This window comes from Kogia breviceps, chromosome 10 (genome assembly GCF_026419965.1).
Source record: "Kogia breviceps isolate mKogBre1 chromosome 10, mKogBre1 haplotype 1, whole genome shotgun sequence".
NCBI lineage: Eukaryota > Metazoa > Chordata > Mammalia > Artiodactyla > Physeteridae > Kogia > Kogia breviceps.
The window spans coordinates 39,996,257-40,020,646 of record NC_081319.1 but is presented as its reverse complement, the minus strand read 5'-3'; the positions used below and the strand labels follow the sequence as shown (position 1 = coordinate 40,020,646).

At 52.7% G+C, this 24,390-nt stretch overlaps 1 protein-coding gene across 6 annotated transcripts in view; it reads right to left on the bottom strand.

Annotated features, from left to right (window-relative positions):
* PFKFB4 (6-phosphofructo-2-kinase/fructose-2,6-biphosphatase 4) overlaps positions 1–23,820 on the bottom strand; it is a 44,697-nt gene extending 20,877 nt beyond the window's left edge. Inside the window, exons 1-9 of one of the 6 annotated variants that reach the window (XM_059077013.2) lie at positions 23,699–23,820; positions 13,901–14,017; positions 13,645–13,741; positions 7,414–7,480; positions 4,964–5,038; positions 4,546–4,602; positions 4,002–4,123; positions 2,100–2,307; positions 1,356–1,502 (exon numbers count right to left, since the gene is read on the bottom strand). In XM_059077013.2, coding sequence (XP_058932996.1) covers positions 1,356–1,502; positions 2,100–2,307; positions 4,002–4,123; positions 4,546–4,602; positions 4,964–5,038; positions 7,414–7,480; positions 13,645–13,741; positions 13,901–14,017; positions 23,699–23,762 — 954 coding nt within the window. In that variant the 5' untranslated portion in view covers positions 23,763–23,820. Of the gene's footprint in view, positions 1–1,355; positions 1,503–2,099; positions 2,308–4,001; positions 4,124–4,545; positions 4,603–4,963; positions 5,039–7,413; positions 7,481–13,644; positions 13,742–13,900; positions 14,018–15,202; positions 15,278–18,417; positions 18,472–19,887; positions 20,595–23,698 lie in introns of those variants that run through there. The other 5 variants (XM_059077010.2, XM_059077012.2, XM_059077011.2 and 2 more) reach the window with 5 other exon arrangements.
* Positions 23,821–24,390: the final 570 nt, after the last annotated feature.

Genomic DNA, 24,390 nt, shown 5'->3' with positions numbered 1-24,390 from the left:
GCCCCTTAAATGCCAGGGCTCCCCTGGGCTCTGTCCTGGGTCCTACTTTGCCTCCCTCAGCCACCTGATCCATTCCACAGTTTCAAGCACCACGTCTGTGGGGGGATGCTCAAGCCCCACCTCTCTTTGGAGATCGGATTGGCTCCTGGGTACCTGCTCTTGAACATCTCCCAGGAACGTCTTCCTTTCATTCACTACATATTTACTGAGCACCTACATGAACTAACTCTCGATGACACTGAGAGTGAACAAAGTAGATTAGTTCCTGCCCTTAGGTGAGCTCATCACCTTCCTTGCCCCAGAACCCTTCCCAGTGGCTGGAAATCTGGAGCCATCCTAGATCCTTTTTAGACCCCTGGTTGGGCAGCATCAGCCTCTATCCTTTCATTAGGATCTTGGTCCTCAGCACCTGGCCCAGTTCCTAGCACAGAGTAGCCTCACATAAATACATGATAAATAAATGGATAAACAGCCCTCAAGTCCATCTACTCCTCTTTCACTGCCGCCACCCAAGTTCCAGATGCCATCACCTCACCAGGCCACTGCAAGTACCTCTAACTAGTCTCCCTTCTTCAGCTTTTCCCCCCACCTCATCCCAACAAAACAATTCTATCAGTTGGGGTGATCTTTGTAGGATTCAAATCTGATCTCGAGACTTCCATATCAGGCAACGGTAGACTAGCTTGTTTTAGACTAACACTCCACTGAGAGCTACTAGAAAAGCCAAACAGAAATAAATAAATAAATCTGTCTGATACCACCCTAGAGCCACAAAGCAGAGAAGACCTGAGGGGCCAAGATCCTGAAGTGAAGGGAAGCCCAAAGAGGTGAATCTGGTATATGGCATCATTTTTCCCTCTGAGGTTTTGTTCATTTGAAAGTGGCAGTTAAAAGCATGACAAGCCAGCTGGTAGGCAAAATGGCTGAAGAGGGTCAAAAGGTATAAACTTCCAGTTATACGATAAATAAGCCCTGGGGATGTAACGTACAGCATGGTGATTATAAGTAACAATATGTATCATATATTTGAAAATTGCTAAGAGAGTATGTCTTGAAAGTTCTCTTCACAAGAAAAATAAAATTTGTAACTACGTGGTGATGGATGTTAACTAAACTTATTGTGATAATTATTTCACAATACATACATACATCAAATCATCACTTTGCACACTTAGATAGTTATATACAAAAGAAGGGAAGGAGGGAGGCAGGGAAGGAGGGAGGGATGAATCAGAACCCTAAACAATAATGAAATGTTAAAGAAAAAGCTCTCCCTGACCCCCTTCAACACTGTCACCCGGGGTGAGCACAGCTGTGCCCAGAGCTGGGCAGGGGAGGGAAGAGATGGTGATTACCGCATCAATCTCGTTGAGAACTTTCCACTGCTCATAAGGCACACCCAGGGCCTCAGCTGTCTGGATTGTCCTCTTCATCTGGCTTGTCCAAACCTTTAGGTCCTTGATGTTCTGATCCCTGATGAACTGGGCCAGACTCCTGGCAAACTGAAACACATCACAAGCAAATTCAGATGCACAGGTCCTGGGCTGCCCTCAAAGGGTCCATGGGGCCCAGCCTTAGAGAAAACAGGTTTGGTAAAAAACACGAACTAACTCTCGATGACACTGACACCCACACCCACAAGTGCTACCCTTGTGCATTCTTCTGAGACCCTTAGTGTAGCTCCAGCCGTGGCTCATCAGGTCCCCTGCCAGTGCTCACCCTCCCGACCATGTGCCCTAGGCTGTAGGACCTTCCCACTGAGGTTTCAGTATCTCCCCTGGACCGTGGCACAGCATCAGCTGCACTGTAGGGACTCAGCTCACTCCCAGACTGGCATATGCCTCTCCAGGGAAAGGGAATCAGTTGGTGACAGCTCACATGCAAGCCAGAGATCCAGGCATCTGCTTGGTGACCTTCCCTATATAATGGGAACATTCCAGACTGAATGAGGTCATCCACCTGGATTGCATGTTAGCTGGAGTCCAGCACCAGCACACACACATGCACACAGAAATAAACACACGCACACACACACACACACACACACACACACACACACACACACACACACACACACACACACACACACACACTCTGACCTCCCTGCCCCGGGCGGACAGTCCTGGGTCCCCGCCAATCCGGCCCTTGAGGTTGAGCTCGCTTTCCCCGTGCCGGCAGAGGTAGATGGAGCGGGGCGTCACATGGATGTTCATGAGGTAATACACAATGCGGCTCTGGATGTGGTCAGCCACGCGGTTCACGATGTAGCTCTGCCCTACGTCCATGATCTTGATGTAGGACAGATCCCTTTCCAGAGAAGGTAGAGAGAAGCCTGTGAGTGTGACTGGGGTCCTTGAGGCCACGTCCTGCCAGCTCCAGGAACCAGCCTCAGAGCCTTGCGTCTCTGACCCCACCAGGCTTGAGACCACAACACACAGGACTGCCAGCTGGTACGTGAGTGATGGGGGTGAGGTGGGAGCAACACGAAACGCATGACAAACAGACAAGCCCCGTGAGAGGTGCTCCACACTCATCATGCTCCCAAAAGGTGACATTCAAAGCGAGGGGTCAGTCCTACCACATCGGGACCTTCATCGCTGCTCTATGTCCCCAGGGCCCCTCTTGCCTACCTATGAGCTCTCAACGTACTATCTGTAAGGTGAACAAGAGACAGTTTTTTCCAGGATTGACCTGGGAGTAGTTGGCAAACGCGCTTCCCCTCCAGTCTTCCTGGTCAGCCATCCATGAGCCTGGTCTTTCCTTCCCCCAGCGAACCCTCCCCTGAGAACCCAGCCCGGGTCATGTGTGTGGCCACCATGCTCCACTCCAGGCAGCAGGTGGATGAGACAAGAAGCACAGGAGGATGGTGCTGGTGGCAGCAGCCAATAAGCCCAGCTCCGCCGCTTTCCCTGCTTTGGACCAGTGCAGACCTGCACCATGGAGAACAGAGCCACAAGGAGCAATGCCATGCTGGGGGGAGACCAGGAGAACCACAGAGGCTGGGGCAGCAGCACCGGATCAGCGCCAGCCTCCCTGAGGGGACTCAGTTCAGGGACTGTCCCACAAACATCCCAGAAAACATCCCCCCAGCAGTCACTTGACTTCTTTGGTTTGTAATTATATATTCATACGTAATTATAAACAACCCAAGTACAAGTTCATATTCCACCCTTTTCACTTAATGCTAAATAACACACACTTTCCCATGTCTCTTCAGCATGATTTATAAGGACTCTGTAATACTTTATTCAGTTATTAAAGTTAACTTAATTACTTAAGCGTTAACTTAATTACTTAAGTGTTATTCACTTAACCACTGCCCCCATTTCTGCTATAATACAGGAGTTGGCAAACTGTGGCCAGCAAGTCAAACGCAGCCTGGTTTTGTAAATACAGTTTTATGGGAACACAGTCATGACCATTTATTTACGTATCGTCTATGTTCCTTTAGTACTAAACGGCAGAGTTAAGTATCTGCAACAGAGACTGTATGCCCCCAAAGCCTAAAATATCTACCACCTGAGCCCTCACGGAGAGAGCTTGCTGGTGGCTGGCTGCTGTCCCCATCCAGCACTCAGTCCCACAGATCCCTGTTCCAGAGGGAGGCGGGCAGGGCTCACAAGCACTGGTTACTGCTAGCTGTTCGTAGACAGGGTCTGGGCACCCCTTCCCCTTCTCAAAACACAGACCACCCACTGAAAGAAGAGCGTGTACTGTTTGCAAAAGCCTTGTGGGAAGACCCTCTGCATAGAAAACAGGCTTGATTTTCTGATGGAATAGCAGAAAACTGTGACTCACAGAGGTCCAGATAAAGCAGCTACAGTTCTGCAAGTCACCCCTGGGCCATGATTTCCACCCCAAGGAAAGAAACAAAAAAGGACAGACCACCTCTGCCCACGGAGGTGCTCCCTCAGCCACCACGCTGAGGAGCCACAAGAGGCACCGAGTGGACCCCACCTACCACCCACCGCAGCGGAGGACAGAGTGCTGCCCTGCCTCACCTGTCCAGGTCCTCATCCAGCGACTCATACGAATTCTCATAGCACTCGATGCGCCTCATGAAATCTTCTGTGGCCTCATCACTATCGTGGTTGACATAGTCAGGGCTGCCCAGTTTCACTTGCTGCCGGGGTCAGGCACAGAGCAAGGACACATCAGGGCCGGAGGCCAAGCAGGTCAGAGACCAAGGAGGATGCTGGGTTGGGGGGAGGCTGGGCAGGAGGATTGGCCTCCCAGGGGGACTGGTCCCATTAGGAAGAGTCCAGTGACTCCCTGGTCCCAGCTCCCATACCAGCGCTAAGAGAGTATTACTGGACATCCTGTGATCGCAGTCCCCAGTCCCTCATCTTTGGGGGATGAGGGACTGCGATCGGGTGGGCAGTCCCCAGCCGACCCAGAGATCAACCGCCTTCCCCCCTACCCACAATGTTCAAGAAGACCAAGTTAAGGTCAGCCCAGGCACCAGCCTAACCTGGAGATGGACCTCACTGTCACAGGCCATCTTGGCTGTGTTACTGCTCTCACAAGGTCAGATGCACCACTCACCACGATGTTGGCAGCTATGACCTCAGGATCCACACAGATGGACTCAACAAAGAAAGTCTGCAGCAAAGACCAGGGTGGGCAGGAGGGAAGGAACCAGAGACACATTTAGGGCCCTGAGCCTGGCTCCCCGGAGCTCCCTACCCACTGAGGGCCATGCTGCCCAGAGGCCCTTCTTCAGGGGGTGGGGTCAGGTCAAGGAGCACAGAACCAAAGCAGGTGTCGCCCTATGAAGGACTCTCCCACCAAGACCCCCACTTCCTCAGAAAGATAACTCCAGGTGGAGAGAAAATCAATATCCCAAATCCACTCAGGAGCCCACCTGCCTGAGGCCACTGGGCCTCAGGAGGCCGAGAAAGTGGCCCCAGAGGACCCAAACGGGCCACAGCCCAACCAAGGAGGTAAGCCAAGGAGGCCTCACCTTGTAGCCGTTCTGTTCTCCAAAATTAAAGATGGTCGCTCTCCGTTCTCGGGTGGTATTTGTTGCATCAAAAACCTAGGACCAAAATGGGGTTAACTCAGCCTCTGGCCCTGGAGAAGGTGGGAGGCCACCCGACAGTTGTAGCACAGGGACTGGATTTCTCATCAGGACCAGCTGCTGTTCGGCCATCTGCCTGGCCAGTCTCCTTCAGACCTGCAATGGCTGGGCTGGTCCTCCCCTTCCTTGGGGAGCACCCCAGGGAAGCTGGAAGCAGGGCAGCAGGCACTCACTCACAAGACTTCCAGTGAAACTAGTTAAACTTGGAGAACTAAACCCATGTTTACTTCCACTCCATCCTGTCACCCTAGTAAAATGGGAACAGGAGAGGAAAGGAGATGGGAAATGTCAACATAGTTTTTTTAAAGATAGACACATGGTAACTGGCTCAGAGAAACAGAGAAAACCAAACACAAGCCTGTACCAACCAGAGCACACCTGCTTGGGCAGAACCACGGTAGTCCGGAACAGGGCACAGGCATCTCTGAAAAAAGGGACAAGAGTGCAGAAGAAATGGGAGGACTGGCTGATGGTACAAGTGGAGTCCCAGGTCCCCTCCTTGCCTCCTCCAGGCAGGCTGTGACCCCCACTGGGGCCTGCCCAGCACTCAGGTGCAGCCCACCCAAGCAGCTTTTAGAGTGTAACTTTTTACAAAGGGCATTTGACCAGGGCTCACTGGATGCTCCAGCGAAACCTCTAACATGAAAAACAAAGATGAAATCAAACAGAATAAAAGGAACTTCAAGAAATGAAGACAGGGAAGGACCACCCTGGTGGCGCAGTGGTTAAGAATCCGCCTGCCAATGCAGGGGACACGGGTTTGATCCCAGGTCCGGGAGGATTCCACACGCCACGGAGCAACTAAGCCCGTGTGCCACAACTACTGAGCCTGTGCTCTAGACCCTACGTGCCACAACTACTGAAGCCTGTGTGCTTAGAGCCCGTGCTCCACAACAAGAGAAGCCAGCGCAATGAGAAGCATACACACCAAAATGAAGAGTAGCCCCTGCTCACCACAACTAGAGAAAGCCCGTGTGCAGCAACGAAGACCCAACAGAGCCAAAAATAAATAAATAAATTCATTTTTTTAAAAAAAGATAAAGATGGGAGGGGAGTGGGGACTCAGTTGTGAGAAAGCAGTGGGAGTGGTTTAACAAAGTAAAATATGACATTTCTCTGAGCTGCTGGAGAAGAGTTTCCTGATGGAAAGGGTCCCCCCCAAGGACCCAGCATTGTGGAAAAGACCCACCATAAAGCACATCACCTTGAAGACCCTAAAAGCTTCCCCAGAGGAAGGGGCATGAGAAGCCCCCAGTGTCCTCTAGGAAATAAAACTTTTTTTTTAAACTTCATTTTGTCCGCAACGTGTGGCTTGTGGGATCTTAGTTCCCTGACCAGGGATTGAACCTAGGCCCTCAGCAGAAAGAGCATGGAGTCTTAACCACTGGACTGCCAGGGAATTCCCTAGGGAAAAAAAACTTTTAAGGAGGATCAGCAAATCAGAATGACATCAGACTTTCCCACAGCCACTCTAGAAGCCATAATACAATGGAGCAATGTCATGAAAATTCTAAAGGAAACGTTCTTCCCACCCATCCATCAAATGTGAGGATAAAGAAAAGACATTTCTAGACATGCAAGGTCTCACAAAATTTACTTTCCAAGTACCTTTCTCGGAAAGCTATTAGAGGATGTGCTCCAACAAAACAAGCAGTAAAGCAAGGAAAAGCAAGACATGGGATCAAACAGCAGGGCATTCAACTCAGGAGGGAAGAGAAGGAAATTCCCAGGGTGACAGCTGTGCTACAGACAGACCTAGAGGGCAACTGATCTAGATGGGCCTGGGGGACAGAGCTCCAGGATGCATGCCTTCAAGAGGAAAAAGGAAGGAAAAAATAGCCCGTGTTTGACTACATAGGGTTGGGGTAGGGCCCTGTCCTGCAGACACCCTTGCTCACCCTTGTCCCACCTTTCCATCTGACTGGAGGGGCCAACACAGAAGGGGAATTCCCTTACCCAGCATTCAACTGATTCCTCAAATAGCCACCAAATGTTGGGCTGGATGCTCTCCACACCAGGAGAAATCACATTTGCTAAAGACTTAGGTAACGTGACACCTCTAACTTGTGGAGTGGCCAAGAATGTGAGTACTCAGAGGGAAGTCCTGCAGGGTCAAAAACAACCACAAGCCCAGAGGGAAATTCCTGGCCCACATCTGGCCTCTGGCTTCTTCCAGCACAGCAGCTGCAGACTTCTTCCCAGGGGCTGGCACCCAGGCGTATCTAGGGCCACATACACTCTGCCTTCCCCTCCAGATGCCTGATAAGTAAAGGGGTAGAAGTATGTGGGCTCCCACACGTCACTCCCAGATACCACCAGGGTGTTATACTCACCGCCACATGCCCCCCTTCCTCACTAAGGAACCGCCGAACGTCTCGGAGGGCTGCCAGGGCACACTGCCTTCAGAAAAGGAAACACAGGTCAGCCAAGCACCTGACTGGTTGCTGCAGGGCAGTAGGTCAGGGATATGCCAGACAGGAGATGGGGCAGCCCCTGGGGCCCCTTCTCTCTTCTCAAGGTTTCTCTTTCCTTGGGAAGATTTTCAGTGTTTGGTAACCCTGCTCCTGTAGGTGGCAGGCTGTGTGTTCCTGGCCATCAGGAATATCTTTTTTTTTTTTTTTTTATTGGAGTATAGTTGCTTTACAATGTTGTGTTAGTTTCTACTGTAGAGCAAAGTGAATCAGCTATACGTATACATGTATCACCTCTTTTTGGATTTCCTTCTCATTTAGGTCACCACAGAGCACTGAGTAGAGTTCCCTGTGCTATACAGTAGGTTCTCATTAGTTATCTATGTTATACATAGTATCAGTGGTGTATATACGTCAATCCCAATCTCCCAATTCCTCCCACCACCCCCTTTCCCCCTTGGTATCCATACAGGAATACTTTTTGAAATACCACTTTTCTGTACTTTCCTTCTTCATCTCATCATGTACAAATCCAGCCTGCCACTTTGCCATTCATGATTTCTAAGTGTCATGCATTTTTCCCTGATTATCAAAATAAGCACTTTTAAAACCAGACACTCTCTTGTGTGTGCTGGGGCAGGGCAGGCGGGGCTGGTGGTGGGAAAGGAGAGACAGTACTGCTGGTCCCCAAGGCAGCATTAAGCTTAATGTTCAATTTTCCTTTCTAGAAGGGAGATGTGGACTAAGAATGCCACCTGGTGTATCAGCAAACAAAAGGGTGTTGCAGCCATCAAGCTATCAGCCACTGCAGCCGCCCCCAAAGGTGTCCCCTCAGGCAACTCATAATGGGAAAGAACAGGACACTAGCCCCAGAGAGCTGAGGTGCACATCAAAGGAATGATTTAAATGAGCCCACACATGGCACCTACCTTATCTCTGCAGAGCAGTCCCTCAGTTATTTGAGAGGCTGTCTTCTAGGCTTAAGCCCTCAGTTTTGTTCACTGAATAAAACATAGGTCTCAACTTTTAGGCTGTTCATTTCTTTCAGTGGACCAAGAACGCCCTGCATGATCCCTTCTGGAGGAGGGTGCCGTGTCTCTGCCTCTCGCACCCGGTCCACAGGTGCTCTGGAAGGGCAAAACCCTCACCATGACTGACCACTGACTACACTGTCTGTCCTCAGACATCTCAGCCTTTCCGTTTATGGCTGCGAAATGGATTGCCACATATAAAGATCTTTCTGACTTTATCCATTTCCCCTATAAGGTCCGATGATAGATAAATCACTTTGACTGTTTATCTATGCAGGGGAGCAGAATTTGCCACCCCAAAATATGTCTCTTTGGCATAAGGACTAATTTAGGCTGATTATTTTTAAGACACTGCAGAAACGGGAGCAGCTCTGAAAACACGAGTAAGAAGTTACCCTTTTTTGAGAGACATTTACAAGTATAAGGGAAATCTCCATTTGTAAGGGGGTTTCCCTCCCTGTACCAGGAGGAGGGAGATGACCTTATCTCTAGAAACTATTATCAATGCTGAAGGCACAGATTGAGTGATTGATTTAGGCCACGCCAGAGGCTTGCAGGATCTTAGTTCCCAGCAATTGAACCCAGGCCCCAGACAGTGGAAGCTCCAAGTCCACAGTCAGGGAATTCCCTGAAGGCATAGATTTAACAACATAACACACGTTATAACAACCTTACCCTCATTTACCGAGCTTTTCCGGGTAAATTCCCCTGACTCCTCACCCCCAACATCTTCTTTTCTTTTCAGATGAAGATGGTATTTAAGGGGAGGGCTTCCCAGGTCTCTCACATGTATGTAGGAGGTATATGTGCTATTAAACTTTTTTTCTGTGCTGTTAATCTGTGTCATGTCAATTTAATTATTAGACCAGCCAAAGAACCTAGAAGGCAAGAAGGGAAAATTTTTCCTCCCAAACACTATTACCTGTACTTTTTTGATGTAAGAGTAAAGTTAGGTCTCCCATTTGTTTGATCTTGGGATTTTGTGTGTAAACCCCTAGTGCATCAAAGGACTGTGCCAGGCCAAGGCAGGCCAGTGTGCCCAAGCATGGAAACAAGAGGCCGACCAGACTGCTGGGGTCACGAGAAAACTGGGGGCAGAGTTGAGTCCAGGTCACTGGAAGGAGCTCTGCTCTTATGCCTCCTTGTGACCTTTCTGTGCTCTATTAGGCCTTTCAATTAAAACCCCGAAGTGCTTTCTTCTGCCAAAAAACCTGAATTCTGAGAGTCCAGGAAGCTGGCATTGATAAGGACAGAGTAAAGGGACAAATTAGGTGACTAGTCAATCCCACTAAGTGATCATAAGTAAAGGAAAAAGTATGGGAGACCTCTATAAGAAAATGATCACTCAAGAAAGCAGGTTTGCTTAACCACAAAACCAAGCAGGCTTGCTTAACAACAAAAGCATGCAACAGAAGCATGAGACATGCTCCCAGACAATAAAACAATGGTGGAATGAAACCCACATCCTGCCCACTGGTAAGTTAATGATTCCTAGGACTTGCTCCTTTGTGCTCACTAAAAACAAAAGTATAAGGAAAGGGTGACAATATACTGAAACCTGAGCTGATTTACCATATGTTACCACCTTTTTGCTCATTTCCATTGCACCGAAAGTCCCAGTTTGACCAGGTAGAGACAAGAAAACTCCCCCCCAACCCCCATGTGGAGGAGGAGGAGCTGATGATGGAAGCCTGATGTTTACTCAAGGATGAGGAAGAAGGTGGTCTTCTCCCCCTCCTCACTTTTCCTTTGATTATAAAACTGTAGCCTACTAAGTTCTGGGCACGGTGCCCTCCTGCCCACCTGCTTGTAAACCTCACAAGTGTCCTATTCTGATAAATCACTTATCTATCACTTTGTCTCTCCCTGAATTCTTTCTGCACTGAGACATAAAGAACCAGAGCTTCTCAGAGCCCCCCACATCCCCAAGACACATTTCTACAGTTTCAGCATGGCTGGGGCCATTTCTTGCCACCCACATTTAGAGCCCCATGTTCTGGGCTAAGATCTCTGTGGGCTGCTCTGGCTGAGGGTGCACCAAAAGTAGGAAGGATCTCAGGGCCCAAGTGGAGACGCTGGGGCAACAGCCTGGGAGCCTGCACACGTGTGGGTGTGAGTGTGGATGGGCACGCACGCGCATGCATGGGTGGATATGTGTATGTGTAAGTCTGTGAGTGAGCATCTGTGAGCATTCCTTGGGCCCCTGTGGAAGTGCAGCTGTGCACATACAAGAGGGTGTGTGTGGTTTGATAAATACATTTGGTCTTCGTCCTGGGTTCTTGGCAGAGCTCCTAAGACCCTTGGAATTTCTTAAGTGATAGGAGTGATTTTTGTCATTCACAAGGAGCCCCTTCCAATCACACCTGAGTTGATGCTAATGTAGTGACTCAGGCTGGGGCCCCTAGACAGCCTCAGCATGGGGCTGATCACCAGAAAGTGATGAAAGGGTTGGAACATTCAGCCCTGCACCATCCACCAGGAAGGTAGGTGGGGGCTGAAGATGAATTGAACGATGAGAGTTGAAGAGCTTCCAGGTTGCAGAGATGAGGTGCTGGGAGGGTGCCAGACCCCGAGACGGCTGGAAGCTCCCCGCACTGCCCCCTTCCTTGCCTGTGAGCCTCTTCCACTTGGCTGTTCCCGAGTTATATCCTTTCTAATAAACCAGTAAACACAACTCAAGTATGTTCCTGAGCTCTGTGAGCTGGAACAGTAATCTGCTGAAGAGGGGGTTGTGGGAACCCCCAATTTATAGCCAGTTAGAAGTACAGGTGCCCCCCGCCGAGACTTGTGACTGGTGTGTGAAGTGGGGTCAGTCTTGAGGGACTGAGTCCTTAACCTGTGGGAACTGATGCTAACTGCAAGTAGACAGGGTCAGAATTGAATTGAATTGAACTGTTGGACACCAGTTGGTGTCAGAGAAAACACCTCAGTGTCCCCAAGCCCGTGTGTAGTATGTGACTGAAAAGGCATAGGTATGATTGAATGTGTTCACGTGCACATGGGGTATCACACACCTGTGTGCACAATTATAAGTTTTTATGTGTCCAAACATGCACACAGAGGATACACATGTGTGTGAACGCCCACGTGTGTACATACGGTATGTGTACACACCTTCCTGCGGTATGTGACTGTGTGCACATATATGAGGGTGCCTGGTGTGTATTTACACACATACCCATGTGTACATAAAGAGGGAGCACCTGCACATGTACACATGGCTGTACATGCCCTCTTCTAGATCTTCCACTGTGGCCAGTGTTAGCGACAGACTTCCATATTGTGTAGCTCTAGGAAGCTCAACAATGTGTACGTACCTGGGCCTCTGGGAAATGCAGGCTTCTCTTCCCAGGTTTCCCATTTTTTAAAAGTCTGATCTTTCTATTTTGCCAATTATCTGTGGGACATTTTGGGCTGGTTAATGGGAAATGGCCCCATGGCCCAGGGGCCAGACCCAGGCTTTGGATACACGAGGGAGAGTTTCTAGGAACAGCCAGAGGGTGTGCCTACAGAGAAGCACACGTGAATCTGCCCCCAGCTTCTACTGCTGGGGCCTCTGTTCCAGCTGGGTGACCCTGGACCAGTTTCCTTACCTCTTCTGAGTCTGGGCTTCGCCATGAAAATTAATCCCAATGTTCCTACCTTCAATGGGCAGTCTGAGCAGACTGCCCAGAGAGCTCTGGGAATGCTAGCTTCCTTATTCTCCCCACAAACACTCCGGATTCAGACAGGCCTGGCTTCAAATCAAACCCTGAGGGATCCCAGACAATATCACCACTTCCTGACCTCAGTCTCAGCATCTAGGGGAGTGAGGCACCACAGCCCACTGTAGGGAAGATCAGAGCAGTTAATGGGTGCCCACAGCTTGAGGTTGTTGCAGAATTTGCATTTGATGCAACCTTTGATCTACAAATTGCGCACTTCCGGAATGATGGACAGGACAGTTTTTAGTGGTACATGGGGTTAGATTTAAGTCTGGACTCTGTGAAGTTACTTGGGATCTTGTGTGAGACTGCTGAGCTTCAATTTCCTCATCTTTAAGTTGGTGGGCAGGGGGCGGCAATGGGCATCACACAGTACCCTCACTTTTGTCTGGGTCTTTATCACAGAGGGCCCACCCTTGAGTTTTACCCACAATTCACAGTTCGGCCCCAGAGGCCTGTATGTCAGACTCCACTTCCCTTCTTGGTGCAGCAGCCAGCCCAGCTCCATTGACCCAACAGCAGAGGCACGGCAGGGCCAAGCCCCAGGACGGGGAACTCCTGCCCCCTGGTGGCCAGAGAGGGAGCAGGCCAACCACAGCAATAACCAGGGGCTTCTGGCCTGGGGCTTGATTTGGGAAGGTCACTAGAGCTGGGCCAACCTCTGCTCTAAGCCCTCCCACAATGGCTGGGCCCAGAACAGGGCAGGAAGCTTCTTGATCCCTCAGCTGACACTTGCCGAGAACAGCTTAGCATAGCTCCTCAGACCACAGCTGGTGCTCAGTTTTTCTGGAGAAAGCAATCAATTCAAGTCTGAATGGAGAGTGAGAGTGGGTATCATATGCAAATTTCCATCTAGTCACCCAGCAACACTGAGGCAACTTCAAAGGAAAGCCAAGGCCTACCCGACACATGCCAAGAACATGATAAGCATCCTCCAAATATCAGTAGGAGGCTTATCCTGGGGCAAGGGAGGAAACACCCCAGTTCTAGGTCTGATCCTTCTGGCTTTGCGAGAAGGTGTCAGGAGGTAGTCCCATTCCCACTCTGCCGCACCCCTGAGGCCTGTATCTCTGCTTCACCTCCCTATCAGAGCCCATCCCCATGGATGGCCTGGGGTAAGTCAGCCTACCCCCTGGCTAAGCCTCCACTATCTGCTGAAGCTCCATGCTCCCCTCCCACAGATATCCCACAGGGCAGGGCAGGGCAGGGTGAGCCACCAAGGGGCCAAATACCCACTCCCTTTGTCCCCAAACCCAGCACAGCCTCACCCCCAGCACATCCTGAGAGGTCGAGAAACCAGCCCTGTTACAGCCCACAGGGTAGGGCAAGGCCAGGGCTCAGGAACAGCTTGGTCATCACTAGCAACTGGGCTCCAGGGCCTTCTTCATAAACAAACACACATACGCACACAAACTCACTTCCTGATTTTCAGGCCCTCTTCATTGTCTGGAAGGAAAAACTCAAAAGACTTGTACGTCTTGACCATGTCCCGGCGATACTGGCCAACGTTGAATTCTGGGGGAAGGGAGAGGCTCAGTTTTCACACAACAGCATCCCTCCCCAAACCCTGACCTTGACCCACCCCCAAGCCCTGTGGCAGTCCAGCCTTCTCACTCCTCCCCACTCCCCCACGAAGTCCCAAAGCCCCCTTTGGAAGCCAAGGCTGAGTCTCACCCCGCGTGGGCACGCCAATCCAGTTCAGGTAGCGGGTCAGCTTCTTAGAGATGTAGGTCTTGCCCCTGGCAGGCAGCCCCACCATGACAATGAGGGTTGGGCAGTTTGTCATGCAAACTGAAAGGCAAGGAGCAGTGTCTGAGGAGGCTGAACCCCGCCCAGTGGGCCCCTCCTTCCAGGCCCGGCATCAGATGTGCCTTCCCAGGCTCCTGGCAGCAGAGAGATCCCTGGGCACCCCCAGATCCTGGTCTCTAACCAGCGCTGGCATGCCCAGTTCCCCAGGCCTGTCAGTGCTCAGGGAGACACCGCGGGATCTTGCCAGCATTTACCCTGATGTGCACCATCAGATATAAAGCTGGAGCTGCCACGGCCCTGGCTGAACTCTGCGGGGAAATTCCCCTGGCAGGTGGGACAGAGCCAAAACCCAGTGGGGTGTTCAATGCCTGCCTGTCATCCAGGAACCTGTCATTCAGCATTCCTGCTCACACAGCACCACTGCTTCCGCTCCCCAGGGGGAATTTCTCTTCATCTACAAAGCCTGGAAGCTGCTTTTGCAGTGAGTCCTTCCTCCAAGGCACCTGTATGCCCACCTGCTGCACTCTCTCCCTCAACCCAGTCATCTCACCAATGAGTCTGCTCTCCACAGCTGATCACTTGGGGTGAAAGCAGCCCGGCAGTGTCTGAGCCATTCAGGATCCTGAGGCCTGGCAGATTTGGTGCTCAAAAATTGTGGGCAGGGAAGGAGATGGAGGCAACTCAAAACCCACCAGGGTGAGGGACACGAGGGGCTGAGACCAGAGACCCAGGCCAATGCCACAAGGGCGGTCCCTCTGATAGCCAGCCACTGCCATCCCATGTGCCACCAGGTCGGTGTGCCAAAAAGAGAAGCTGCCAAGGCTAGAGGTGGGGAAGAGTCTGCACCCAGCCGCCCAATCCATGGCCCACTAAGACAGACACCAAGGCAGCAGAACTGCCAGACTATAGTATCCAGCTCCGCTTTCAGTGTGGTCTCACCTGAGAAGCCTCAGGAAGCTTCCCTTTCACCGTCCTCAGGACCTGGGCCAGGTAAAACCATAGCAGACAGATGGACAGAGGTGGGGACCTGTCACTACCCCTCCTTTGCCCACATGGCTCTGCAAGTGTTTTCACCTGGTAGCTCTCCTCAGACAGACTGCTGGACCCCACCCTTCAACCTGTCTCCCTCACTGGAGATGGAGTGCAGAGGTGGTCAGAGTCAGTCAGGCCTGGGTTCCTATCTTGACTCTGACACTTACTGGCAACTCTGAGCCTTGGTGTCCTCACCTGTAAAATGGGATGATAATCCCTCAGCGACGCCTAGCAATATCCCCATGTAAGAGCTGGAACACTTCCAGGAAGCTGTGCCCTCTGCCTGGACTTGGCAGCCCACCTGGCTAAGGACACAGATGTATCTCAGGACTGCCCTTGGGACTTGGGATGCAGAGGCAACTGTCTGTCTCCAGGCAGGCCCCGAAGAGAAGTAAAAGACCTTGCTTGCCAGTGGGAGCTCTGTCACTCCTGTGCATGACCTTTGGGCAAATGTGACCCATTCTACAAGCCCCAGGGGAGAGAAGGAGGGGATCCTGCAGACACAGCCTGAAGGTGAGTAAGAGTGAGGAAACTTGCAGAAAAACCTCAGCGTTGGGACTTCCCTGGTGGTGCAGTGGTTAAGAATCCGCCTGCCAATGCAGGGGACATGGGTTCGAGCCCTGGCCCGGGAAGATCCTACATGCCGCGGAGCAACTAAGCCTGTGCGCCACAACTACCGAGCCTGCGCCATAGAGCCCGCGTGCCACAGCTACTGAAGCCCATGCGACTAGAGCCCGTGCTCCACAACAAGAGAAGCCAGCACAATGAGAAGCCTGCACACCCCAACGAAGAGTAGCCCCCGCTCACTGCAACTAGAGAAAGCCCACACACAGCAACAAAGACCCAATGCAGCCAAACATAAATAAATAAATGTATTAAAAACAAAAACAAAAACAAAAACCTCAGCATTGGCTAAGCTGAGAGAAAAACAAGTTAGGCAAGGCCCTGCATCCTGAGGGCCAGGACAGTGCTGCTGAGTCCTGGGCTGTTTGCACAATTTCTGACCAGTTGGCCAGGGCTCCCAAGCAACCACAGCACAGTGCATCAGCTACTCACTGTGGGGAAAACCTGCGCCCAGCCTGCTCCCTCTGATGAGGCCACACCTTCCCATTGCTCCCTGAAGGGCTCTCCCACGACCCCAGGGCTGAGGTTCTGCATCACCTCTTCACAGCTTCCATCTTCCCAGAGACACCCCTGGCCTCCTCCCACAGCATTTGGTGACAGCATCCGCCCGCCCCCCCCCCCCCCCCCCCCCCCCCCCCCCCCGCCATACACAGCCATGGTGGGCAGGCAGGGCTGGGCACAAAACGAGAGCAATAAATTACCTATCACCTCTGTTCCTCAAGATAAGATACCAAGTCAATGACACAAAAGAAAATTCAAAGTACAAGTATATTCACACCAGCCCTGCTTCCAACAGCAAAACACTGGGGAAGTCCCAGCAACTGAGAAATTGCAAACCGAGGCCCACACAGAGGGAACACACTTGAACTAAGGGCGGGTGGACCAGGTGAGTGGGGGCATGCAGTTGGAGCTGCAGCTCTAGGCCCTCAGAACCTCAACATTGAGCAACAGGACAGCAGAACACACAGTTCAGAACGTGGGGCATGTGCGGAAGGAAATCTGAAGACATGTCAACTCAGCTTTTCTCACTAGTTCCTGTAAATTATCTGTAAATTTGCTCAAGGCCACAGGAGCAGAAGGAGTGAAGAGGCTGAGACAAGCCTGGTGCTGGTGACTACTTTCTGGTGGTACCTCTGCAGGGGCAGCCACACGTCCCTGGAGTGGGTTCCAGAACGGAGTCTTGAACTGCACCTGCCCCGACTTCCTTGGGCCGGGCTGGGGAAGGGAGAGTTCTTTAAAATAAAGCAAACTGGCATCACTGTCCTGTTCAGAGGGGACAGAAAGTTGTCTCTCCTACTGTCCTGTGCACACACCAGTCGTATCCTGTGTCCTTATCCAGGAGGTCTTGCTACCTTTTGGCTAAGAAAAGCTATCAAATACTGTCCTTTCTGCCATGTTCCCCGAGTCCCCTCTCCATCTCCTACCCCATCTGCCCCCAGAGCTCCTCCAGGTCAATGACCAGAAAGTTAACAGCTTTCAGGCCCTCTGTGTAGTCCTCAATTTTATCAAAAGGAGGAAGCATTGCTCATGAAGAGTGGGGGAGGAGAAGGCAGGGAACATCCCTCAGCCAACCAGCCTCTGTTGCCCTGAGGAGCTCGGACTAGACCCCAAAGACAACCCACCACACAGCACAGACTAGGGCCCCTCATCCTCTTCTCCATAGAGCCCTGCAATCAAGTCAACTTCCACCCACCCTGGCCCTCAGGTTCCCACTTGTCCTTGTGGTCCTCCAATCTAGTTAGAAGCCCACTATGCAGAGGGTAAAATGCTGCATGAATACGGGCTTGGGACCTGAGGTGCTGGTTCCTTATTCATTCCCTGCTTACTCTCTCCTTGCTGTGAACCATGAGACCCTAGCCTGTGGTCCAAACCCCCACACAATTTGCAGGTCTCATCTTTAGCCTCTTGGCTGCTACCTCCTCCTCCAGGAAGCCCTCCTGTGCTAGGCCAGCTCACAGTCCCACCCACTGCAACACCCTGAGGCAGTGCCATGGCACGAACCCCTCTGCTCAGGCCAGAGCCACATTTTAATTGCATACCTGGAGCTTGGAGAAACACAGGCCTGCTCCAGGGGCAGTGAGACCCGGGCAAGTCCCCTCCCATTGGGCCTCAACTCCTTCTGCCACCTGAAAGGGCGTTGGTTTGGAGCTTCAATCCCTGACTTTGAGGTATAGAGAAGCAAAGAAACAACCGTGATGATAAATTACAAAATTACCTGCTACCATTTATCAAGCACTTATCAAGAGGCTCACAGGACTTCCCTGGTGGCGCAGTGCTTAAGAATCCACCTGCCAATGCAGGGGACACGGGTTCAAGCCCTGGGCCAGGAAGATCCCACATGCTGTGGAGCAACTAAGCCCATGCGCCACAACTACTGAGCCTGCGTGCTGCAACTACTGAAGACTGCATGCCTAGAGCCTGTGCTCTACAACAAGACAAGCCACCGCAATGAGAAGCCCGTGCACCGCAAGGAAGAGTAAACACTCGCTGCAACTAGAGAAAACCCGCGAGCAGCAACAAAGACCCAATGAAGTCATAAATAAATAACTTTTAAAAAAGAGGCTCCCAGCAGCTTCATAGTGCAAGGATGATGACTGTCTCAGGCTCACAGATAAGCCTGTGCTCTACAATAAGACAAGCCACCGCAATGAGAAGCCCGTGCACTGCAAGGAAGAGTAAACACTCGCTGTAACTAGAGAAAACCCGAGAGCAGCAACAAAGACCCAATGAAGTCATAAATAAATAAATAAATAAATAAATAAATAACTTTTAAAAAAGAGGCTCACAGCAGCTTCATAGTGCAAGGATGATGACTGTCTCAGGCTCACAGATAAGGAACTGGAGACCTAGAGGGTCAGCTCTTTGCCCAAGGTCACCCAGCTGAGCCACGACACAGCTTAAGTGCTCCTCCCTCCAAAGTCCACGTTCTCACTCCTCCTTTATGTAACAATGGAGGCCAACCCCTAGTTAGGACAATACAGTCCTAACATGGACTGACTAGAAGCACAAGAGAAAGGGGCCTAGCCCTCCACATCTCCAGAAGTCTGGAAGGAAAACTGGCTAGGGTGTAGCCATAGTCCCTTAGGACTGAATACTGACTGGAAAGCCATGGCCGCAGGGCTAAAAGCAGGATCACAGTTTCAGCAGCCCACCAGGACCTACATTATGGTCAGAGTCACGACCCACCAGAATGTCTGGTCAAAGCTACGGCCACCCCTACCAGGCTCCACAGTGTGCTAAGAGATGCACACACTCCTCCCCTAGGACTCACATCCTGGTCAAAGCCAAGGCCCCCAGGCTAGCCTCAAAGCAAGACAAGCACCAAGCACTGTCTCCTCTCCTATCATGCCCAAGCAGAGGTCAGGAGTGCAGGGAGACCCCAGCACATAACACAATCTCCTGACCTCCATTTCCAAATCTGTATCAGAAGCTGGACTAGATGTTCTCTGAGGACCTTGCCAACTTGCAAATTTATTACAACGTTTCAGTTACTCCTAAAATAAATCGTTGTTTTTCTTGGTAATAAAAAAGTTGCAGACTCATTTAAGGACAAGCAGAAAATCAATGAGGTGGGTTTAACACCTAGGACCACAGGAAAAGTAAGCCCCTTAACGATTCCTTGAATTTCAGCATATGTTCTAGATGTTTCCACCCTCCAGTTTTACCACTTACCCACAACCCCACCTGGATGCTTACACACCCATGGACACAAAGACAGGCCCATATAACAAAGTGGTCTCACTGTCTCTATCCTGAACACATCTGCACTTCCCTGAAATTCCTCCCAAAACTCGATTTCAGGCCCAGAGATGGGCCTTCCTCCCCGCCTTGGGCCTTTGAAAGTTCTGGGCTCAGAGAGACCAAGCGAATCTCCTAGGGCCAGCACAGCTCAGACTCCGGCCTGACCACCCGGCCCACGCTCTCTGGCCAGCTGAGAGGGCAGGACCGAGGCTCCATGTCCTCCGCTGACCTGAGGCGATGGGGACAGAGTGGTGTGGGAAGGGTCCTGAGCCCTCCCCTAGGTGATGGCGGCCAGACCTAGCTCCCGCCGAGCCGAGACGTCGCCACACACCTGTCCCCGCCTCCCGCTCTACCACACCAGTCCCAGGCCTCCCACCTGTTCCTGTTCCCCTCCCACCAGTCACGGCTGCCTCACCTGTCCCCGGCTCCCCACCTGTTCCCGGCTCCCTCTCCATGTAAGACCAATACCCATGCCCATGCACCGCCCTCCCCCTTCCCCGCGGACCCCGCCTCACCACCGCGCTGGCAGGCGTGCAGAGCAGGCCGCCCATTGCTGTACGGCATCCAGATCTTCTTCAAGGGGTTCTGGGTCAGTTCCCGTGGGGACGCCATCCTGGGGCTCGTATGAGTCGGACTGCGCTGCTTTCAGCCCAGCAGCTGGGCCACCTCGGGCCACTCGATGCCCCGCCCCTCAGCCCTGCCCCTCAGCCCCTCCCCTCCTGAAGCCGCGTTGACGCCCGTCCAACTCCCCGCAGGCCCCGCCCAGGAACGAGTAGGCTCCACCCCAACTGAAGAGAGCCTGGCCTCCTACCACGCATGCCCAGCTCGCCTACTAGCGCGTTTTGGACCAAGCGGGCCCGCCCTGCATGCCAGGATGGGGGACGCGCATGCCCAGCTCCCCAGTTTCCAGGCTTGGATGGTGCAGGCCCCACTCTGGATGCCGGAGCCCAGCACATCCAACGCGACCCTGATGATTTGCATAGACCTCACCCACGGCTTCGCCCTGGGCGTGCCAGGCTTGCCCCCAGGACACCCGAGGTCCCGCTTCCCGCTCTGCGTGACCTCAGGGCCCCCAGGAGGAGGAGTTTGCATGCGTTGGGGTAGGCTTGCGTGACGCGCAGAGCTTGGTTGGTCAGGACCAGCCTGGCGGCCCCTGCGTAACTCTCATCACTGGCCCGGTTGTCAACTCCGCCGCGCCCCACCGGCCTTGTGCCCCGACCTTCTCTTCTGCTCCGAGTCCCGGGACTCTCCACTGCCCACAGGAGCAACCTTTTCAACCACGCTGAAAAAGCTCCTTTATGTCATGGACAGGGACAGAGAACAAATCTCAAAATTAATCGTGTTTCTCTCTTTGCCTTAGCTGCTAGGGAGCTCGGGCTAAACCCCAGCCCACCTGGAGCACGGGAGCGGTACCTGGTAACCAAGCTCCCTGGGGACTCACCGAGCCCAGACAGTACCTTACTTCTCCTTACAGGATTTCGTTTTTACCAATTAGATTTTAAATCATAAGTTTACACATTTTTTTCTTTAATGAGCCTCTGCCACTTCATCAGGAAAATGGAATACACTGTCATGGATCTTACAATATTCTGATATGCGTTAAAAGTGTCAGTGTCTGAGAAATCCTTTCTAAAGCACATTAATGTTATCATTTATTATGTTATTTATCTTCCTCCTGTCTCTAAAAATGCAATGGAGGCAAGGGGAAAGGGAGAGAGCCTGAGTTCGGGAACACTTGGCCTACCTCCTCTCTGTCTCCTCAGCCCAGCCTCTTAAGCTTTGTACACTTTCTGCCCCTGACCTTAGCTGACACTGCTCGAGGCTGGGTCACACTGCCCTCTAGTGATATCCTCCACCACATCCCCTGGCAGGATCACTGCATCCCCAAGTTCTCTCTGCTTAATGTGTGCCCAGCCAGGATCCAGGGGCTGGGGCATGGAGAAAAGTCTCCACCCAGTGTTCCACAGGGGCAGCACCCCTTCCTCTGCCCTCCTTGCCACACCCCTGCCTTGAGTCAGTCCTCCAAGTCACAGCCCAGCCCTTCAGAGCCTGGCAAGGCCCCTTAAGATGACTGATACAGATGTCTTGTCCACTTCACAGGAAATGAAGGTTAAGGAGGTCCACGTGCTAGAAGCCCACGCACACCTTCCCTGGAAGCAGCTCAAGCTGCCTCCCCAGGAAATGCCCTGCCTCAGACAGAGTCGACTACTTCCTCCTTCATCAGCTTCCCTCTTCAGTGTCCACTGTCCACCTCCTTCCCCACCTCATGCCAAGCAGCTGGCACACCCATAGGCAGCTCCTGATGAGCAGGATGCCCCTAGCGACCTTCCGCCCACTTCCTACTTCTCCAAAGCCACTCATTCTGTTCCTGACAAGTCAGCCCTCTTGTCTGTCTCCTGGCCACTACCAAGGCCATCCTGGGGCCACCCTAGCCTCAGAGACCTTGTCACCACATACCCACACCCTGTCCAACCCCCAGCAGTCATCGCAAAGTCTACCTCACCTAACATCCACAGACACCCTGCACCTTCTCAGGCCTGCCATTCTCCTCTCCAACCCTCTTGGAATGTTAGTCAAAGGCTGGGGGTAGGGGACAGCCAGGGCAGGGCAGGAGGCCAGGGCCATGTCTGGGAAGCCATCCTCACCTCCAGAAGTCTGAGTCTGGCTTCCCAGGAAAAGCAGTGGCTCTGTACCTCCCACTCTTCCCCAGTCTGACCCTGGGCTGACCCAGACATACCTTCCCAAGTCTCTATATCCAGTGAGAGGCCACATGTCAACATCAGGAGGAGCCTGGAGCCCCTCCCCAAGGCCAGGGTCTACATTAACTCTGAGGATACTCCCCTCCCATGGCCCCATTTCTCAGGCAGGAAACTGAGGAAGGGGAGAAGGGCCCAGCATCACAGAAACACCAGCCCACAGTGCAGGATGGACTCAGCTCAGCTGCCAGCCCTTCAGAACCTCTCCTCCCACACCTTGTACTATAACCACACATCCCACACCCACACTTGCACTCTTGCATGTTCCCTCCATTGAAATGCTCTCCTGGCTTTCTGCTCCCTCAGCGTCAATAGATGTCCAATAGAATAACTGACCCTCACGGCTTTCCCTCCTTGGGGCCATCCCAGAGTGAGCCAGCTCTCCTGGCCCAAGGGTGGGAGGTGTGCTAGGATGTCAGTGTGCAATTGTGTGTGAACACACCCTGCTCAGCTTTTCCTCGCCGTGAACCTGCCTGGCCTGGCTCCTGTGGTGCACTCTGCACTGACCACTGGACTTCCTCCCAGTGTCCCAGACTACAAGCTGTGGGGTGTCCTCAGTCTTCAGTCCTCAATGCTCAAACTCTTCCCAGTCCACGCATCTGCGGGCCACACCGACAGCCACCCTTTGCAGCATATGGGCCCAGGGACCTCAGTGCATCCCACACAGACCCACACACCAGTACACGAAAGCATGGTGTGCACACAGCCACTGGTGCACACACACTAACAGGCCCTGCACCCAGGCTGGTGCAGAGACAGGCCAGCTGCAGTGAGGCCTGCTGCTCTCTGCTGTCTTCCTTCCCCTTTATTCCCTCCTCCTCTCCCCTCTGCTGTCACTGGGAGGTTGGGGAGTTCCTAGGAGTTCCAGCTTCCTCTGGCCATTTCTAGTCAAGGATCATCCTGTGTCTCCCTGGGTCCAGAGCTCACACAGGGTGTGAGATTCCAACTTGGGGGTAGAGAGCCATGTAACCAAGCAGCCCATGAACCCTGGTCTGCACTTGCTGATTCCAGCCTGGCACAGGGCACACAGTAGGTGCTCAAAGTGACTCAGGACCAGCCAGAGCACACAGTAGGTGCTCAGAGAGGTTCCTGACTGGGACAGAGCACACAGTAGGTGCTTAGAGCAGCTCAGGACCGGCACAAGGCACACAGTAGTTGCCCTAGAAATGCTGGTTTAAGGGCTAAAGTAACATCAAATGAAAAACTTCCCAAATGAGCCTCTGGACCTCCCCGAACTGATATGACCCCTGAGGGGGGACCTGGATAAACATGACCCCTTGGAGGCCAGCAAAGGGCAGAGCAGGAGGCCCCCTGGGAAGCTCCAGCTGACTGTCCCTCCCCCTGGGCTGGAGGAAGAAGCTATTTATAGTTCCCCCCTTGGCCCAGCTCCTTCACCCCGGCAAGGCGCCAGTGTTCCCCCTCCTCCATGCCACTGACAGACTGATGCCCCTAAGAGCACCCCTATTCCTGGAGAGACCCCCAACACTCTCACACCCCTTCTAGCACCACCTCCACTTTGCCCAGGTCTTTTCCCAATCCCCCCACCCTCTCCACCCTGCCCCGTGCCTACCCTGCCTGCTGCTCCCTGACCCGGGGTCCGTCAGGGAGCTGCCTCCTTCCTTGCCTCTGTTCATCCTGCAACCGAACTGGCCTGGGCCGCCGCCCCCTGCAGCTCGGAGTCGGGCAGCCCCGCCCTCCAGGCTCCGGAGAGAACCCAGCAGGCAGGGTGGCCCCGCCTCTCCAGCCCCGCCTTGGGCCCGCCTCCCAGAGCTGCTGACAACTGTGTGATCTCCATCGGTGCCCCCGGCCCTGAGCAGCCACACTTCCGACAGTGCTATCTCTTTCCTAGCTCTCGTCTCCAGCTGGAGTTGTCTGCACTACCCAGAATACCTGCCCCATCTGCAGGCAAGCCTGACCACACTCTCCAGGTCAGGCCCATCCCCGGCACAGCGATGGAGTTGGGGTTGTGAGATTAGGCAAAACATACGCCCTGCACACCAAGGGACAGGTCAGTGAAATTGGGGCCGGGGGAGTGGGGAGAGGAGCAGCGTAGCCAGCTATGACTCCGCCCTCGTGTGTCACTGCCTGGGTGCGCAGGACTGTGTGATTCTTGTCTCTCCCATTCTCCGGTCACTACATGTATTGAGCGCTTTCTGCGTGCCAGAACCTTCATGCACATTACATCACTCAGTGCTCACAAGAAGCTTGGTGGCATCACTCTGCTTTACAGAGGAGAAAACAGGCTTGGAAAGGTGAGGAGGT